Source organism: Trematomus bernacchii, unplaced genomic scaffold (assembly GCF_902827165.1).
Source record: "Trematomus bernacchii unplaced genomic scaffold, fTreBer1.1, whole genome shotgun sequence".
Classification (NCBI taxonomy): domain Eukaryota; kingdom Metazoa; phylum Chordata; class Actinopteri; order Perciformes; family Nototheniidae; genus Trematomus; species Trematomus bernacchii.
In genome coordinates, this window is record NW_022987869.1 from 5259861 (window position 1) to 5281418 (window position 21558).

General features: G+C 39.5%; 1 protein-coding gene across 1 annotated transcript in view; it reads right to left on the reverse strand.

The window, feature by feature from the left end:
• Positions 1 to 286: 286 nt before the first annotated feature.
• rab11fip4a (RAB11 family interacting protein 4 (class II) a) overlaps positions 287 to 21558 on the reverse strand; it is a 41015-nt gene continuing 19743 nt past the window's right edge. Inside the window, exons 6-15 of the mRNA XM_034113551.1 lie at positions 21388 to 21522; positions 20163 to 20198; positions 19702 to 19810; positions 7978 to 8081; positions 6726 to 6866; positions 6003 to 6084; positions 5527 to 5664; positions 5309 to 5443; positions 3895 to 4038; positions 287 to 2526 (exon numbers count right to left, since the gene is read on the reverse strand). Coding sequence (XP_033969442.1) covers positions 2410 to 2526; positions 3895 to 4038; positions 5309 to 5443; positions 5527 to 5664; positions 6003 to 6084; positions 6726 to 6866; positions 7978 to 8081; positions 19702 to 19810; positions 20163 to 20198; positions 21388 to 21522 — 1141 coding nt within the window. The 3' untranslated portion in view covers positions 287 to 2409. The remainder of the gene's footprint in view (positions 2527 to 3894; positions 4039 to 5308; positions 5444 to 5526; positions 5665 to 6002; positions 6085 to 6725; positions 6867 to 7977; positions 8082 to 19701; positions 19811 to 20162; positions 20199 to 21387; positions 21523 to 21558) is intronic.

Consider the following 21558-nt stretch of genomic DNA (forward strand, 5'->3'; position numbering starts at 1 on the left):
CCTCGCAGTCGCTCTGTAGTTCCCTGTAAAATTCTAGTTTGTATAACTTCAAAAAATTCTACAATAAACCTTTTGTTGCTACAACTGTTTTCGATTCACAGGAAGACGGAACGGAAGTCATGCACTTTTATTTTGGCACCTGCTTCTACAGTAGAGGAAACAAACAAAAGGGCCCACTGCGTCATGCCAAAGCACTTTAGTTTATTTACACATTTATTTGTGCGATACACAAGTATCGCACAAATAAATGAAATTGAACAAATATGAGATGTGACAGACTATAATATTTTTCATCATCTTTTATAGTATTCCAATACTTTGGCTATGACACTTTTAAGTGTGCTAAGCATTATTGACTTCATAGTGCAACCTACAACACATATTTAGTTATTGTGTCCAAACTCTCCAAGAGACTTTTGATAAGCAACATGACTTGCACATGAATATGAACTAGATTCTGTACAGCATTTACAATGTATGAAATCACAAATACTGTGCCTTAAAGAAAACATGTACATATAAAAAAACATTACTCACAAAGGCAACGATGGACAAAATCATAAATGGACTGCTTAAATTAAATATGTGTATATGCAAATGCACAAAACCTGTGAAAAAACAAGCAAATAAACAATGAAAAAACGTTATATATATATGCTGCTCTCACTGTGAAACACCCTGGGAATAGCATTTATACTCAGATCACACTGTGCCTCTACAAGTACATGTGAAACAAGTTTAATATCAAGGTGAAATTATGTTCAATGGCACTAATTCACAACATAGCATCAAGTGTTTCCCCTAAACACACTGGAGGCATACATCAAGGCAGTTTTGTTTGAGATGATTAGATAGCTTTAGTTCAATTGCTTTTTTTCTAGAGAACACTGCAACGTTTACAGTAATATTAGACTATTCATAAATAATACTGATGAATACATTAGTAATGACCCTTTGTAAGAGGCTGGGGAACAGTAGAAGGTGGCCTGTTTAGTGTCATCACAATGTGTCCAGCTCTTAAGCTCGGTAGTAACACATTGGAAATGTAACTTGAGTAGGATGCCCATAAAACATTGAAATGATTTGGCACATACTCTCTTAACACCTTGAAATACCGCTTACAGAACTGATTTGTCCTGATTTGGACATCCAGATGTGTCGGGACAGCCACATTAAAGGGTTAGAAGCTGTTTCATCAAAAATAACTATGTCAGTGTTTATGCATGTTGTAGTCATTTACTACATATTCAATAATACTTTACAGATTTCACATTTTTTAAAGAAATTCATGTTTTGTAAAACATCTATTCATCCAGAAATACTTCCACAACTTGTGGTTTCACATGTGTGTTTGTGTACCGATTGAAATAACGGCATACAACTTGTCAGTGTTCTTTAGATGCGAACTGTTCCCCCTGCTTTCAGTCTTAATGCTGAGCTAAGCTAAGCTAGGCTAACCATGTCCTGATGCTCCCTCTGCTTCCCATGATTCCCATGCAGTTTGAAAGTCAAATAGCTTTAAGAATGTTAGCTTGCTTATGCTTACCATCGCCAATCAATACAAACAACCACATTGTTCACATTCAAAATGAACTGGAGCTAATTTTGAGTCTTACTCTGAGTCAAATTGATTTTCATATGACCTGATTGGTTGCAGGGAAGTCTGTAAAAGCACCTTACATTACGGCCTGCTTTAGTTTGTAGAAACATGCCAAACACTGCTATGGTCCTTTAAACCTTAATCGCTTCATGTCCTTCACTTAAATCTAGCGTACAGTTAGAATCAATAACAATTACTACAGTGTGTACAAGAAAAACACCAACATATGTTTTTGTGCACTCCCAAATATTTCCCAGTGCTCACATTTCAGTAGTTTTGAATATATAGCTATAACACATTGGACAGATTCAACATGACACAGCAGTTCTACAGTGATTGCCTCATAGATAAGCGTTTGGTTCTAGTTGAAATAAAGGTGTTTGTTTGAGTGTGTGACTACAGTTTCAGTTATAATTGGTGAGAATATTTAGCACATTCAAAATGTAAAGTTATAATCCTGATGATTTTCATGAAATAAGATCCTGTATCTGATCATTGGTAATGATCTCTATAGCAGTTTATTGTAAGTGGCAGCCGCTTCCTTATTCGAAATTGGAACTATTGACAGGAAACAATTCAGTGTGTAAACCAGTGTGACTAATGAAGGTTATCACTATACCCCATTATTCATCAGAAATGCGTCTAGAGAAAAACACGATATGGTTGTCAGTCCCTTACAAGCAGGATGGATGTTTGTTTAGTTCCGTCAGAGAGTATGCTGCTTTCCCGTGCACTAGCAGGGGCTTACATCATGAGGATTATAACTTTAAGGTGAGTACAGTAACAGAGTGCTTGTGTGAATGTGTCCTTTAACCCTTGATCTCCAGGATGGAGGGGTTGTGGTCGAGGATGGCCAGAATGATTTTGTCCATGTACTGCCTCAGACGCAGGTTGATCTCCTCCTGCTCCTTCAGCGCGTCCACCAGCTGAGGGACACAGAGACGCATCAGGGACTCATGCTTTGGCACAAATTAATAATACACAAACAGAACAGGTAACACATGACCAACACTGAAAAACTGAAACGTTGACTTAATGAAACACATTTCACATAACTGCATTAGGTTCATTGAAAGCAAGAATATTTTGTATTTGAACTTAATATTATTGCTTGCAACTAACCTAATACAGTTATGTGAAATCTCTTGACATAATACATTTCATTAAAGTCAACGTTTCAGTTCTGTCAGTGCAGGAAGAGGCAAAAAACCCATTGGGCTTATTTACACCCTCTATCGAAATAATGTAGGAAAATCACACTTTTATATAAAAGACAAGAGATCAATATACAAACAATTGCTTGAATTCAATAAGAAATTGCAAACATTGAGAACAACAAATAATAAACTGAAAATGGTAATAAAATAACACTGATGTGAATATGGAAAGCAGGCATCATACAGGTCTTTTGTAAAGCAATGCAGCGAGGTACAGTGATTGTTAGTGATCGGAAGGCCATTCCACTTTATTCCTCTGAAACGGACGGAAAATGGAGCTCTCATATCTGTGAAGGCACCATTAAAGCTGAATTCAGAGGAACACACTTCTTAATTCATGTGAGACACTGAGGGGTGGGGGGGAGGATTTGATGAGTTCCATCAAAATGAAATCATTTTTTAAATATGTTTTGAAGTGCATAGGAATGATCCCTTTACCTGCAGTGCTGTAAAGTAACTAAGTACATTTACTCGAGTACTGTACTTAAGTACAATTTTGAGGGACTTGTACTTTACTTGAGTATTTCATTTTTTTGCTACTTTGTACTTTTACTCCACTACATGTATGTAATACCTTTAGTTACTTCACAGATTTGGATGAATGATGTGAAATATAATCAAGTGTTAACTCAGACTTTAGTTCCACCTGGAGTAAATTCACAAGCTACCCTGCAGTATACAAAGTCATTCAAACTAGCTGCACCTTTACCAGCTTTGAGAACACTTTCATGATCAATCATTATAAAACATATCATATATATTATTCTGAAATGGACCAATCTGCACAATGACTACTTTTACTGTCGCTACTTTCACTATATTTTGATGAGAATACTTTTCTACTTTCACTTGAGGAACATTTTGAATACAGGACTTTTACTGTAACAGAGTATTCCTACACTCTGGTACTAAGTGTACAAGATCTGAGTACTTCTCCCACCTCTATGTACCTGAAAATATTTAGTAAATAAAAACACAAATGTGGTAATCGTTGATGTCATGAACTGTAAGAATGTGAAGCCTGTTAATGAAGGAGTTTACAGATCATAATGAAGGCCGTCCTCCAGCAGCTCTCACCTCGTCTCTGGACGCGTTGTCGATCTCGGCGGCCAGGCACTGGGCCTTGGACGGACAGGAGAATAGGTTCCTGGCCTCGTACAAACTCAGACTGAGGATCTGAGCGTTCAGGTCTTCGTTCTGATCCCGCAGCTTAAAGTTCTCCTGAGGAAGCAAAAAGAGAACAGCTGCTTTTCAGAGGGTAGCGTGAGGAAACTCTCCACGTTGTGCAGTACACAGACTAAAGGTATTAAATATGCTCAGGTATGCTCAGCATCTCACAAAATGCTAACAACTGCATTAAAGGTAGGGTAGGTAAGTTTGAGAAACCGGCTCGAGAAACACTTTTTGTTATATTCCATGGAATGCTCTTAACATCCCGATAGCAATGAATATCTGAAGTGCTTTGACAAAAAATCCATTAAAAAATGTCATCTGTGGAAGCCGTAGTACTGTAAAAAGCACGACCAATCATTTTAGCCGGCCCGGCTAAAATAACTGGATGGCCTACCTGCCTGTCAGCCTTCCATCTGGGCACAAACTTATCTCGTGCCCTCATTGGTCATGTGCGCGTTCGTGTGTGTTGGAGGAGGGGCTCTATAAGGAAGTGGCAGATTTTCTCCGGTTGTGTATTTTCAAATTCTAGCGATCTCGAGCTGGTTTCTCAAACTTACCTACCCTACCTTTAAAGTAGAGGGCCTTAGAATTGACCTCGCATCGCGATTAGGAAACTTTTGATCTTTTATTCTTCCCAGTATTCTTCTTTAAATAAATAGTTTGCCATTTTGAAATGCCCTTTACCCCGATATCTAATGCTATCTTTATACGAAATATATATATATTTTTTTTTACATTTTACTTTGACTTCTTAAAGTATGTTTATAAATATATACATTTTTTTATTGCAAATTCTAACTTTAACTTCTTTTGTTTAGATTTGTATTCAAATTTTTTTTTTAATCTTTTAAATTCTAAAATGAAGCAAGTGTCACAAAACCCAATAACCCACAGAATGAACATATCTGAAATGACCTTTTTTATGAAATATGTTGTTATACAGCCATGAAATTATATATACATTTTTTAAATTGTACTTGATTTGAATCTATCGTTTAGTGGACAATTTACTTTAACTTTTGATATTTATATAAATATCTTTATTTGTGTGATCATTTTATGCAGATTCTTACTTTACCCTCTTGTGGTTTGTGTACATTTTCTATTCCATTTTGATTCTATCCAAATTCCCCCGGGATAAATCAATGATTCGGATTTGGACATAATGATCTAGATATGAAATGACCTCTATCCTGATATATATCATTATATTCATATTGGAATCTGAAACATATTGTTATATAAAATGAACTATATCGTGATGGAACACTTGTGGCCCAGCCCTTCTTGGGAATGAAAGTAGGGAAGATAGAAGGACCTGTTTCAGCCTCTTGACTTCGTGTTCCATCTCGGTCTCTCTGGTCCTGGAGAGGCTCTTGCCCTGCCCTGGATGCTCCATCTCCATCTTAAACAGCTGCAGGTAGTCCAGCTCGCGGCGCAGGTCATCGATCAGCTGCAGAGAGAAGACACCGTTCAATGTTGCTCCTGAACTCTCTCCATGAAGAGATGGGTGAGCTGTGTGTTCCTGAGCCTCACCTCCTGCATGGCCTCCTTCTCCTTGTTGAACTCGTGGCGGTTCTGCCACAGTTTGTCCATGATCTTCCTGTAGAGGTCCATCTCATCCTTCAGCCTCAGGCCCGTGTCCTCCAGCTTGTCTGTCATCCTCTGCTTCTCCTGCACACACAAACAAAATCAACACTTGCTCTCCTGTTACTTGTTTGGACTATATTTATTTTAGCTAAAATAATCCTGTACTACCAGAGAAATGTGCCAAGATGTTGGAACAACTATGCAACAAAAAGTGGGTCTGTAATCTGTGATGGGTGCTGTTGATTCACTGTCTATATTACTTTTCTCTTCTCAATAAGTTGGACCAACCTCTGCATTTTGTTTCTGTCTGTTCTTTTAAGCCATGTTGGCACATTCCCAGATCTCACCATAACATGTTCAAGGTAGTTCAAAGTAGATACAAATGACAGCAAAACACAGGCAAATAGTAAAGTCCCACTCACCTGGTCCAGTTTCTCAGTCTGCGACTTGAGTCGGCTCACACTTATCTTCATCTCTCCGTTCTCTTCTTCTAACAGCTGTAGCCTGTGTGTCAGAGACAGTTTCGTTTTTGTAAAAACTGTTAAATAATATCGCCAGCTGTGTCTGTAACCAATGGAATATAAAAGACTACAATTCCCACAGCGCCAGCCTATTAACACACAATATTATGAGCAAGCGGTGTGGGAGACGTCGACGAGACACAGTTCTCAATTTGACATTTTTTAACGTGACCTTCTTTATCATTATCATCTAACAGAAACAGTCTTGCCCCTTTTGTTTCCCTTTGTTTTGGCTCTGGTAAAGGACTATCTCATTAGTTCAATGTTTATCGAAACTATTTGATTTGATTTTGATTAACCTCACGAGCTGCCTATCATCAATCCAACCTTGTAAGCCAGAGGCATCACAATTGTGAGTCAAATGAATAACATGACAGAACTTTAAAGAAAGTCTCCATAATGGCCTATAGAAACACAGGAAGGAAGCTGCGACACTGTTTATACAAATACACACAGTACCATTCAGAGACAAGATAGATCCAGTTTGACTGAATGATCAAAGACTGGAAGACAAACCAATGCCCTGGTGCAGAGGATACAGTGAGCTGCAGACTTATTACGCTGTACCACAAAGAGGCACTAACTGCTCTCAGACAGCAGCACATGTGTTGTTGAAGAGCAGACCTGTTAGAGAGCAGGTCGATCTCCAGGTTCCTGTCCCGGTCCATCTTGCTGTAGGCCTCGCGGTGCCTCTTGGTCTCCTCCTGCAGACTCTGGTCGGCCCGAGCCTCGGCATCCTTCACCTGCTCCTCCAGCTCGTGCACCCTGACATCAGAACACAGTCAGAAGAGACATGGCAGTGTACAGTTCTGAAATATCACTCCAATACAGCATTCTCTGGAATATTTTGTAAGTTTATTTAACTTCAGCTATACATGTTTTACTTTCCAGCTCCTGTAATCTCCTTATGAGAGCGACCCACAACACAGAAATGAACCCAGAGCACCCCCTCATGGACAAAACAACACCCTGGCACAACATGAGCCATAACATCACAGAGCTGGAAGAAGTACTCAGACCTAGTACTTGAGTAAAAGTAGAAGTACCAGTGTAGGAATACTCTGTTACAGTAAAAGTCCGGCAACCAAAATGTTACTCAAGTAAAAGTACTAAGGTATTAGCATCTAAATATACTTAAAGTACCAAAAGTAAAAGTAGTCATTGTGCAGATTGGTCCTTTTCAGAATAATATATATGATATGTTTTATAATGATTGATCATTTAAGTGTTCTCAAAGCTGGTAAAGGTGCAGCTAGTTTGAATGACTTTTCAATTCAAATCATTATTAAAAATGTGAAAGTAACTAATAATAACTTAAATAAATGTAGTGGAAGTACACCATTTACCTCTGAATTGTAGTGGAGTAGCAACAATGGTAATACTCAAGTTAAGTACAAGTCTCTCAAAATTGTACTTAAGTACAGTACTTGAGTAAATGTACTTAGTAACTTTAGATCACTGGTAATAAAGCTCATGAAAGATGGAAGTGTAGGATTTCCAGATGAGGTTAGACCTTATATCCTTGTTGAATAAATAAATCTTCAACTGGGACAGATTTAACAAAAAATATGCCCGATTTCAGAATTCCATATGAATCGGATTACTGTAGATGTAAAGAGTACAAAGCACCATGCTGGTCTGCAGAGAAACTGAAGTAAAACCACAAAAATCATCAATTTGAATTCTGACGTACTACGTTTGCTGGGGCCTGTCAAACCTTTTCCCTCTGAGTTCCCCATAAGCCCCCAGACCCACAGGCTTCCCCAAAGCCAATAACTGCTTTCTAACTGAAGGTTTATGACCCTTCCTGTTATGTTTGTTTGTGAACACTTTCAGGACAACATACAAACATGACAACAATAATGACTTTTCCTACCTGTGTACAAGGTGTGTGTTCTCCTGTTTGAGCTTAGACTTGAGGTCACTGTTGGCCAGATTGTCGCTCTCCAACTCTGTCACCTTCTTCTCCAGATAACTGACCTGAGGAACACAGAAAGGCTTTAGACCCCCCTTACACACACATTACTCATGTCTGAGGCCTTACCAGGGACACCTAAACACACACTGTCCTTTCAAAGGCTGAGGAGACAGGGGGGCTGTACTGGGAAGCAAGATTAGTGTGTAAGCCTGGTGTGTTGAGCCAAAAGAGTTCCCATGTTATGAAAGTGGCTCTCATTTAAACTGGCTATATCACATTACATTACATTACATTACATGTCACTTGTTAGACGCTTTTATCCAAAGCGACTTTCATACTCAATACTGTGGACAATCCCCACAGGAGCAATTTGGGGTGAAGTGTCTCAGGGACACAACGACATGCTGACTGCAGTGGGGTTTGAACCTGTGACCCCCTGATCCGAACACCAACGCACTAGTCCACTGCGCCCATGACAACTTATGCTGCAGACCTGACCAAACCTAATCGGCTAAAAAATCCTTTCACTAATTATTACCATTAAAATAGCATCACTTTATAGACAATACTACAGTAGCACATACTATAACTATATGCATTGCATTGTTTTGTTTTTCTTAGCCGCAATCAGTGATATAAAATATATGTACAAATTTAAATGAATACAATAATACAAGACATTGTGATTTTAAATGAGGGTAAATTGTACATTAGTGACTTCCGGTTATGGCGCGGTGTTGATCAGACGTAGTTCAGTCGTCGCTCTGCCCTAATATTGTAAATGAACTATTTGGAACGCGGGAGGTAAAAGGAAAACGCAATTTACACAGTCATAACGGTGTTACTAATGCCTCCACGCAAGAAAACAACTAGAAAGGACAACGTTTTGGAAACTTTATCCGAAGAAGATTGGTCAGCCAGCTAATCACCCAACCCACCCGGGTATGTGAAACAACACAAACTACCATTGATCTCATTCTGACCTCTGACAGGTCCAGGATCTCCAGTAAAGGGGTTATAGCATGCGGTTTAAGTGATCATTATATGATATTCTGTACCCGCAAAAAGCTAAAACAAAAGGCCGGCTGTCACAAAACAGTCATATCTAGAGACCTCAAAAACTACTCTAGCGAGGCCTTTAACCTAGAACTGGAGAGCCTGGACTGGTCAGATGAGCTCAGTGGTACACAAGTTGAAGAAACATGGCTTGGTTTCAAAAACAAATTCTCTGCAATACTCAATGATTTGGCCCCCCTAAGAACAACCAGGGTAAAAAATCGCGCTGAGCCGTGGATGCACTCCGGCATACTGACCGCCATGAAAACCAGAGACAAAAAATGCTCTGAGTTTCATAAAAGTCAGTCAATGCTTTCCAAAAGCACGAGCAGTGAACTCCAGGCCCACGTGACTGAACTAAAAATTGAAAGAAACAGACTAAGAAATGACGTAAGCTCCATGATCAAAACTGCCAAAAAGAATTTCATCAATGTCAAAACTGAGGAAAACAAAAATAAACCCCGTGAACTTTGGAAATTACTCAATAACCAGCTTGGCTGCAGTAAAAAACTCAAAACGAGATTTTCAAACGTAAACATAAAGACAGATAACAGGCTCATCACAGACAAACTGGATGTGGCCAAGTACTTGAACATTTTTTTCACAAACATAGCCACAACTCTTGTAAATAAATTACCCTCCCACTCAGGGCTTTTTGGAGTAGATCACATCATGACCTACTACAAAAACCTAGGGGTACGCAAAGATGATTTCAGTCTAGCAAGGGTAACAACAGCAGAGGTACTCATTAAACTGAGCGCCCTCAAACCTAACAAGGCCACTGGCCACGACAATATCCCCTCCAAATTCCTCAGAGACACAGCAACCGCCATCTCACCAGTCATAGCTCACATAATTAACCTCTCCATAAAACAGGGAAAAGTACCCAAAGACTTCAAAATTGCAAGAGTAACCCCCCTGCACAAAAAGGGCAGCAAATTGGACCCAGGCAACTACCGCCCTGTTTCTATACTTACCTCCATCTCGAAAGTCATGGAAAAAATAGTATATGAACAGGTCGAAAAGTACCTCGCGGAAAAGAAACTAATCTATGAATTTCAATCTGGCTTTAGAACATCCCACTCCACTGACACATGCCTTCTTTATTTGAACGACCACATCAAACAAGAGGTGGACGAGGGTAAATACTGCGGCATGGTGATGCTGGACCTACAAAAGGCTTTCGACACTGTCAATCACCCCATTCTGATTGACAAGCTAAAAGCAATTGGTTTTGATAAACTATCGGTGAGCTGGATGCAATCCTACCTGGAGGGGAGAGAACAGATGGTGGAGGTAAACGGTACTCTGTCCCCCCCCCTCCCAGTGAGCTGTGGTGTTCCACAAGGAAGCATATTAGGTCCGTTACTGTTCCTAATTTATGCAAATGACATGTCATCAGCATGTGACTGCAACTTGTTCCTGTTCGCGGACGACTCAGCCCTGCTGGTCTCTGACAGGAGCAGATTGCAGGTTGAAAAAAACCCTCAGCTCCGAGCTCGGCAGAATCTGCACCTGGCTCGCCGATAATAAATTATCATTACACCTGGGTAAAACAGAGTCCATTCTCTTCGGTTCGAAACATAATCTCAGCAAATCCGACGACTTCTCAGTTGCAGTGGGTGACATTATTGTCACAAGTAAGAAGGAAATTACATACCTAGGATCTATTCTTGAGGCAAACCTCTCCTGTGACAAAATGGCATCCAAGGTAATAAAAAAAGTCAATCAAAGAACTAGATTCCTATACCGGATCTCCTCTCTGGTAAACAAAAGCACCCTGAAAACTCTGGCAGGAGCACTCATTCAAGGGTACTATGACTATGCTTGCACGTCATGGTACCATAGCACCTCCAAGGCGCTAAAAATAAAACTTCAAACATCGCAAAATAAACTGGTCAGACTACTGCTTGACCTTTCATCTAGAACCCACCTCACCTCTGCCCACTTTGACAACCTAGGATGGCTTAGAGTAGACGACAGAGTACAGCTACTTGCAATGGGCCTGGTCTACAAGATCCACTACACCTCTATGGTACCCATGTACATGTCACAATTCTTCCCAAAGGTCAAGGAATACCATGATCATAACACCAGAGGGAGCTCCACAAATCATGTAAAACCCAGATTTGGCACAAAAAAAGGGGAATACACGTTTCGCAATTATGCCACATCAAGGTGGAACGCTCTTCCCACAACTGTAAAGGAAAGTAAAACTATACTTACCTTCAAAACCTCTCTTAAAGAGCACCTTCGGGGGAAAGCATTGCAAAACTGGCCCCGGTAATGGTACAAATCTCAACCTGTCGTACAATGGACAGCTTCCCCCCCCCATCTATGTATATACTCGCATTTTAGACTCTGTTACTAACTGTATATCTGTAGACTTGGTATGTCTTAAATGTCCGGTTAGGATGTATTAGAACGAAATCTAAAATGAAAATTGTAAATAAGCCATCTGTATGTAAAAAACCACCTGTATGTAAATTGTAAATAAGCCATCTGTATGTCAAATATGTCTTATATGTCTTAAATGATATGATGAATTGGAAATGGGGGACCCTGATGTAAACAAGACGAAAGTCTTTCTCTGGTCTGCATCCCCTTAACAATTGTATGTTTTGAGCTGTACTGTACTGTACCCAATATACAAGCTGTTAATAAACTTTTCAATCAATCAATCAATCACCGCTGTCTCAAACTGGCCTTACTCCCGACATGGAACACGAGGAGGGAGAAGACCTGTCGCAGGATAAATCCTCAGGTGAAATTCTGAGTGCAATCAACAATTTAAAGAAAGACCTGAAGGAAGACTTTGCATCAAAATGTAATACGGTGATACACTCAATACAATCAATCGAAGGCAAACTAAAACAATACTCTGGCCGATTAACGGAGGCTGAGGAGCGGCTTGGAGCGGTGGAAGACGATGCCTCAGCGCTGAATAAAACAACGAAACAGCTGAGACAACAGGTGGAAAGTTTGGAGGCGAAAATGGAAGATCTGGAAAATCGTAGCCGCAGATCTAATGTGCGACTGATAGGCTTGCCCGAAAACGCTGAAGGGAAGGATGCATGCATCTTTCTGGAAAAATGGATCCCTGAAATGTTGGGTGCCGGATCGTTTTCAGCACCGCTCGCTATTGAAAGGGCGCACAGAGTTCCATCTGGCAGACCGAAGCCAAACGCACCGCCTCGAGCACTTCTGATTAAGTTCTTAAACTACAAGGACAAAACCAAAGTGATTTTGTCCTTGGCTGCATATGAAAAGGGTAAAATCCACTTTGACAAACATCATATAATGTTTTTCCATGACGTCGCCAAGGAGACGGATAAAAAGCGCAGAGCCTACGATGGAGTTAAAACGAGATGCAGAGACATGGGTCTGCGGTATGGAATACAATATCCATGCTCTTTCCGAGTGACACATGACGGCAACTCTCACCTCTTCACTTCTCCTACGGATGTACACACGTTCCTGAAAAAGATCCAGGACAGGCCCAGAGATGGAACAGTTCTGTGAAAGCACCTGGTGAGATTACCATAAAGAATGGCCTACAGTATATGACTTGTTACCGTAAAAGGACAAAATCTGCTATATATACACTGTCAAAGTAAAGTTTTGTCTTTGCAGTATTTAGCAGTAATAATATTGATGTAGGCTATACACTGGTATATCTGTGTTATTATATTACACTGTTGAAGAAGTGTGTTTTCTGTTATTGATACTGTTAAGAATAAGTGCTGTCCTTGAACGGTTAAATCTAAGTTATGCCTTTACACTCCCAAAATCACATTTTATGCATAAAACAAATTAATAATCCACATTTTAGACCCTAACAATGGCAGATAAACTTGGTGTTTACTTATGAATACATTTTATTTTAAGAGCTTTAAACTTGCTGCCTGGTGAATGAAAACATCGACAAGTTAAAGTGGAAATATTTTATAGAAGTTTTTAGTTTTATTCATTCCCTTTGTTAACATTTCTATAATTTGTATGGAAATTAGGGCGGAGCGACACTTTAGGGTCTTGTTTGTGGACATTTATTCTGTTCCTCAGTTTTGTGGACCAGATAGCTCCATGATTAGAGTCTTTAGGAGGGAAAGGGATGCTCATGGTTTGAGCAAAGGGAGGGGTGAGGTTCGTTTGGGGAATTTCACATGGGGTGTTTTGTTTTATTTGTTTTATGTCATGGTGAGTAGGGCTGTGCAATTAATCGTATTTTAATCGCAATTACGATTTTGGCCTGCCACAATTACGAAAACAACATAATCGAAAAAAACAATTATTTAGCTTTGCTAGGTTGTGACAGTGCACTGCAACATATTTGATCAAATTAATTTTGGTCTCATTTATTTGTATTTATCATATTTATATATGTTTAGTAGCTTGTGGAAGTGCGCTACAAAATATTTGTTGATCTTGTTTATTGGTATTTATTATTTTGATATTATTTATTTAAATGTAGATATAAATGTATCAATTATTTAATTTATTTTTGTATTGGTTTTTCAGTTGAATTATACGTTCAGGGTAATCAACAGTTAAAAAGATACTGTTCAAATTATTATTGGTATTTGTTTTAAAGTTCAATAAATTAATTTTTTCAAAGTCAATGAATAATCGTATTTAATAATCGTGATATCAATTATTGACCCAAATAATCGTGATTATGATTTTTGCCATAATCGCACAGCCCTAATGGTGAGTTTATTTTCTGTTCATATTGCGGTCAGCAAATGGGGTCGTGTTAAGCAGTCTGATAGGCAGTTTGATTTCAGTCAGGTGTTTATGGGATTTTGTTATTTTCTGTTTCTTCTAAATACTGTTGTATTTTTGTTTAGATAACAGAATATGACTTCCAATACAGAATTTAAGATAACTTCATGGAATGTACGTGGGTTCAATCATTTATCGAAACTTAAGCAAATGTTAAATAGAGCTAAGAGGTTGAATTCCAAAATACTGCTTTTACAGGAATCGCATTTGCCACGAGGTGATATTCATAAGATCCAGAAAAGATGGACTGGTCAGGTCATCGCAGCCTCCTATTCTTCCCATGCTAGAGGGGTGTTAACTCATACATAAATCCATTCCTTTTACCATTATTAGGACTATCTCTGACCCAAGAGGCAGATATTCCATTATTCACGGCACCCTTCTTACAGAAACCTTGAATATTGTCAATATATACGGATAATGAGGATGTTCCCTTATTCTTCAAAAACATTTTTCTAACTTTATCCTCCCTCCCAGGCCATTATATTATAGGGGGAGACTTCAATTGTGCACTGGAGCCCAGTACAGACAGATCAAGGGGGACAGACTTGTCTCACACCCAAACAAGGAAAACCTTTAACCTCTTTAGCCCCACGGACCTGCCGAAGGGGCCGAAACCACAACATCTGCAAGCAACAGTGTCTGAGGGCTTCTTAAGATTGAATAAACTATGAATGTTTCATATCCATGTAACGGGAAGAAACTCAGCTAACAGACTTGTCTCACACCCAAACAAGGAAACCCCTTAAACAACTGATCCAGGATTTTAATTTGTGTGAAGTTTGGAGGTCATTTAAACCAGTTTCCAGAGAATATTCTTGTTTTTCCGCCACTCACCAAACACACTCACGTATAGACTATTTCCTGGTTTCTATGGGTCTTATGTCAAGGATTACAAAATGTTGGTATGACAGTAGGGTCCTCTCTGACCATTCACCAATTTCATTATTGTTTAATAACTCTGATCTTGTTATGAATCCACCTAGGTGGCGTTTTCAATCCAGATGGCTACAGGATAGAAAATGTGTTGAATTTGTAGGAATACATATTGACCTCTATTTTAGCATGAATACTAACGAAACCTCTCCAACTGTACGCTGGGAAGCGTTTAAGGCATACATTAGGGGCATGATTATTAGCTATTCCACCTCGCAGAACAAAGCCTTTAAATCCAAATTAAATTCACTGGAGGGTTGTATTAAAGATTTGGAGGACAGGATTGTTACCCAAGATTCCCCAGAACTACAAACAGAACTTTTGGTCCTAAGGACTAGTGTTAATTTCGTTGACTAAAACTATGACGAAATATGTTCGTCAACGACCTTTTTTCCATGACGAAAACAAGACGATGACGAGACGGCACCGACGGCAGTAAACAATAACTGTAACGAAATCATCATGCAATATCGTTGACGAAAAGTGACGAGACGAAAATGTAGTTTACTAAATAAAAACTATGCCAAAATCTCTCTTTACTTTCGTTGACGAAAAATGAGGAGACTAAATATTATCCAAGATAACGTTACATCTCTGATAGTCAGTTTTTCTCCCAGCAGTTCAATTTCTGGTGCTGCAGCTGTGTGTCTGTGCTGCGCGCGGCGGTACATTTGAATTACACTGGGCAGCGGCACAATATGAACTGTCAGGAAGACTCGGGTCTAACTCATGGTCTAACTAACCTTATTTAACAGAAAATAAAATGGCAACAACAGGGCTTGGGAGCAGTTAACTGAATACCCCCCCCCCCCCCCCCCCCGTCAGCGCGAGTGAGTGATGAGTTGTGTACAGACTCGACGGGTAATAATGGATTATGACAGAAATGTTACGATCCTGTCCGTCAAAATGACTGACAACGACAAAGTCTAATGCCACCACTGCTTGGGAGAAAGAAACGATGTGATATTTGGGCCCATTTTCGCTACAATGAGGCGGAGAAAAAAAGTGAATGCATTGTTTTATCAGAAGGGAAGCAATGTGGCCATAACACAGCTGGTAAAAACACCACAAACCTGACCAGATACTCTCTGACTGCAAAGCTGCTTTCTTAATCATTCAACCTGTGTTTTTCATCAAATAAGGACAAGATATCATCTTATTGTGAAATAAGTTTGACTAAAATGACAAATGATTGGTTTTGGCTAGACTAGTTTGACTGAAATGTTCTATATAATCTGATGACTAAAAAAGACTCAACAGTTTTCATTGACAAAAAGTAGACTAAAATAATTAGTTTTCTTTGACTAAAATAAGACTAAAATGCTCAGACTTTTAGTCGACTAAAACTTGACTAAATAAAAACAGGATGAAGGTGACTAAATATGACTAAAACTAAAAAGGAAATTTAACACAGGACTAAGACTAAAACTAAATTAAAAAATAGCTGACGAAATGAACACTACTAAGGACTCAATATAGTGAATTATCGAGTAACCAGACAGCTGCTAGCTTACTAACATTAAAACAAAGCTACTACGATCAGGGAGAAAAGGCGGGCAAAATATTGGCTTGGCGTATTCAAAAATTGCAATCTGAAAGGGTTATCAACAGCATTAAAATAAATGGTAAATTAACAAATGACCCTGCAGAAATAAATAATGCTTTTAAAATGTTTTATGAAAAACTTTATCCTTCCGAACATGAAGATTCAGACCAACATGAACATGTTCTAAGTTCATTAGATTTCCCCATTATTTCAACTGATTCAAAAGGAAAACTAGACCATATCATAGGAACTGAGGAGCTTTCAGAAGCCATAACCAGCATGACGGGGGGAAAGGCGGCTGGTCCAGATGGGCTTCCTATAGAAATCTATAAACAATTTCAAGATAAGCTACTACAACCACTTTTGGATATGCTGTTGGAGTCATATGAAAAGGAGGACCTACCACCATCTCTTAGAGGGGCACTAATCACTCTGATGCTAAAACCAGGAAAGGAACCCACTGACTGTGCATCGTACAGACCAATCTCACTGCTTAATACAGATGTATTGACGTTGTCGAGACGCCTAAACAAACTACTGCCTTCCATGATTAAAGATGATCAAAATGGTTTTATTTAGGGAAGGCAAGCTTTTCATAATGTTAGAAGGGTACTAAATATTCTTTATGAAAAAAGAGGGTCACCTAACATGGCACTGCTGTCCTTAGACGCAGAGAAGGCCTTCGACCGAATTGAGTGGAAGTATTTGTTTGAAGTGTTGGAGAGGTTTGGAATAGGCGTAGGCTTTCTCAAATGGCTCAGGACGATATATAAGAACCCAACAGCTGAAGTGGTGACAAATAATATGACTTCTACATCCTTCTCATTGTACAGATCTACACGTCAGGGCTGCCCCCTCTCCCCATTGCTGTTTGTGTTAGCAATGGAGCCATTTGCCATGGCTATTAGAGACTCTCCATCTATATCTGGGATCTCAGTAGGTGACTTGGATCATCGAATATCACTTTATGCGGACGATGTTGTTCTTTTTTTATCAAATCTTGAGTATTCTGTACCATCTCTGTTAGAACTAATTACGACCTTTGGGGAATTTTCAGGCTACAAATAAATATGTATAAATTCTCAATACTTTATCTAAATGAACAAGAGAGGCAGCAACCTAGAATACAAACTCCCTTTTCAGCTCATAGGGAAGGATTCACCTATTTAGGAATAAAAATCTCACCTGAAATGAATGATCTGGTTCCAGCCAACTATAACCCTGTTGGAGACTCTGTGGTAGAATCGCTTAACAGATGGACTTTAATGCCAATCTCCTTAATCGGTCATGTTAACATCTTAAAAATGAATACATTACCCAAATTGCTCTATTTGTTTCAATCAATCCCCTTACCCCCACCCGAGTCATTTATTTATCTGGAATATTAGACGCTCAAGGCTCCGTTTTACCCTACTTTACTTGCCTTATGACAGAGGGGGTCTAAAACTGCCCAACCTACGCTGGTACTATTGGGCAGCACAACTGAGAGCAGCCATGTGCTACTTCTCCCCAGAGGAAGCTCCAGCGTGGGTCAAGATTGAAGCATGCTCAGCTCAAGGGTTGTCGCTTAGTAGCTATCTTTATTCTTCTGAGCCAAAGAAGCTAGGGAAAAACACAAAAAAAATCTTTCTAAGAAATACATCTGGCATGAGGTCCAAAAATATATAGGGGACACCCCCCCACTGTCAGGTTTCACCCCCATATGGGGCAATAGTCCATTTATACCTGGTAGAGAACATGGTTTTAAGACTCGGGCAAACAAGGGATTAAGCAGGATTACCGATTTGTACAATGATGGAAAATTAATGTCATTTACTGAACTACAAGAAAAGTATGATATTCCTTCTAAGCACTTCTTTAAGTTTTTACAAATAAGACATTTTATCTCTGTATCTCAAAACCGCTCACTTACTCAGCCACCTCTCTCAATGTTGGAAGACATTACAGTTAAACACGTGGTTGGTAGAGGCCAGCTATCGCTGCTCTATAAAATCTTTGTAGACAAGTCACCTGAATCTTCAGAAGATAAACTTAAAAGCTGGAGGCTTGATTTACAAGAGGAAATCTCTGAAAAGGAATGTTCTGAAGTGTGCCTGAAGGCTCAAACACAAACAATCAACACACGGCTTAAGTTGATACAATACAATTGGATTTTAAGAACATATATAACGCCATCACAACTACATCACTTTAATCCCAATACCCCAGACACCTGCTTTAAATGTAACAATGCTAAAGGATCACTCGTTCACTGTTTGTGGGAATGTAATGTGGTCAATCGTTTTTTAACATGATTAACCAGATAACAAAGCTGAAAATCCCTTGTCAGCCAAAGTTGTGCATCCTGGGTATTTATCCAAAAGACTTTGTTTCTAAGAAGAGTGAGCGTGCACTTATAGACTTGTGTCTTTTACAAGCTAAGAGGGCAATAGCTATAGAATGGACAAATGTGACTAAACCTAGTATGAATAAATATATTAAGGATCTGTCAGCAAGTGTCGCTTTAGAAAAACTAACATACATTACTAAAGGAAAGCTGGCAGTTTTCGAAAATATCTGGGGGAGCTTCATGGAGTTTCTGAAAAATAATGTTTGTAATGATTAATAACACTAAAGACCGGGGCGGGGAAGGGGGCAACGGGAATACGATTCTAAAGTCTAAACGCCCACGTCATATTCTTTCAGATTTTTGTCCTGTATCATCTGTATACTGACCTGTGTTTATTTGCATGCCTATTCATTTGATTTTACACTGTATCTGCCACATAGACTGACCATTTATGTATGTGTAATGTTCGTTATTTTATTTTATGTATGTGTAATGTTCGTTATTATATGTATGTGTAACGTCCGTATTTGAAAACTTCAATACAAATATTGTAAAAAAAAAAAAATATTTGTACATTAGTTTGTCTATTTTTTCCCCTCCCATTTGGGTAAATGTATTTTTAGTATTATTATATCAATGTTTATGTCCTTTACTGTCTTGACCATTTGCCCCCACTGGCTCAGTCAGTCACAGTCTTGGACCCTGCAGGGTTATCAGCTGTCATTCATTATTTCAGGAAGACGTATTGAGGAGGGGGGAGCTGATCAGAGTGAGAGGAGACTGTGATCGCTGAAGTTAACATCCCGTCTTTACAAGCTAAGATTTTGTATTTCTCGTCTGAATGAAAAGGCAATACAAGTTTGATATTCTTAAAGCCAATACTTTGTTTGTTTAAAATCAACCAAAACCCCCAAATGACCAGAACACAAGTTTTTCACATTAATCCATGATTAGCTCGGAATGGCCGTTGCGACATCCAACTGATTTCAATAGAGCGGGTCACATTTGTGCCTGCATGTGTGAGTGTGTGTACTTTGTCTGTGATGTCGAGGTCGCAGGAGTCGATGCTGTCAGTGAACAGATCCTCCGTGCTGCTGCCCTGACTCGATCCAAACACACTGTGGTTGGCCTGGAACAGCTGACTGCAGGACGAAAATCCAACAGGATTATTCTCTCACACACACACACACACACACACACACACACACACACACACACACACACACACACACACACACACACACACACACACACACACACACACACACACACACACACACACACACACACACACACACACCACACACACACACACACACACACACACACACACACACACACACACACACACACACACACACACACACACACACACACACACACACACACACACACACACACACACACACACACACACACACACACCACAAGTGATTGCCCCCCCTCAGTGCAGTATTTTCATTTAAAGGTCATCAGGAAGGTCGGGTCACTCACCGTCCAAACGCTGTGCTGGTAATCTTTCTGTTAGGGCTGAAACACAAGAGAGAGACCTAGTCACACACTGACTGCTGACACTACACTTACTGTTAGCATGGACACTTCTCACACGCAGAGAAAAAAACATCGGAAAATTGATAGTTAGTTGCTGCTCTGTGAGCATAATGCTCTAATGGGCTGTGTTTTCAGGATCATTGCCAAGTGCACCAGAAGGCACTTTTATTCACTTGGTGGTCAGGCTCCCTTGATCACGGGGTGTGTTAAGAACGAACGATCCTAACAGAGTGGGAGTGATTCATAATTTTTCATGGGGCTGAATGAATTGTTTTCGATGTGTTAGTGTCCTACACCCCTGTATGTAGATGTGCAGAAGAAACTGTAGGATAATCACCATACGTCTGAGCTAAGACCCTCAGTAACGTGTCATTACAGACAGCTCTGATCTGCTGAGCTGGCATCAATGACATAACAGCAGATAGGGCTGTCTTAACAACTTAATACATCTTGTATATAACTTTTTTTAAACAGTTAAATATTGTTACTACTGGATGCTACTACACAGTTCTTAAATAACATTGCAATATATACTTAAAATCGCAACTTACAATTTAATAATAATTTAACAATTAAAATATGTTAGTCTACTTATTTTATTTAGCTTTAATGTGCACTTTCCCTTTGCTGCAACAATTTAAATGTTCCTGCTGTGTGTCGAATAAAGCATTTCTGATTACTGATTATTCATGTATCTGTTGAGTTAGCATTCAGACTAAGAAAAGAAAAAAGGGAACCAAATGCTAATTTTGGGCTCTTTATTGATGGGGTTTTTCATCGATACAAGCTGTAAATGAAGACTTTGGCTGACACATGCAGTGGTTAAGGTCCCAGAATGCTGACTCATTCAATCCCATTTACTTTGCTCACAATTTAAGCCATTTCTAAATAAATAATATCATTGATCTACCATCTTGTTTTTGTATACTGTGTTATTGATGATGTATTGCATCTCACACAGACACACAAAAACCTGCCATCCAATGGGATATGGTTGCTATAGCAACAGCTCTAGCTGGCCGGGCCCTCAGATGTGGGTGTAGCGTGTGAGTGCCAAGGACGAGTCAGGGTGGATTTGGCCGGATGGCGTTTGATGGAAAGGAGTGTGTGTCTCTGCTCTGTAAGGACTATGGTTTGGCCCCGTTGTGTTTCTGCTCGGGTGTTTCACCTGTTGGCCTTCAGGTTTCTCAGGCGAGCCTCCAGGTCGTTGAGCAGATTCACTTTCTTGCAGCACTGAGAGCAGTAGATGTCCAGCAGCTCGCTGTTATACAGCTGCCGCATCTTCTGAGGAGTCTGCCCCGCACTGCAACACAGAGAGAGCATCGGTCTACAGGTCTGA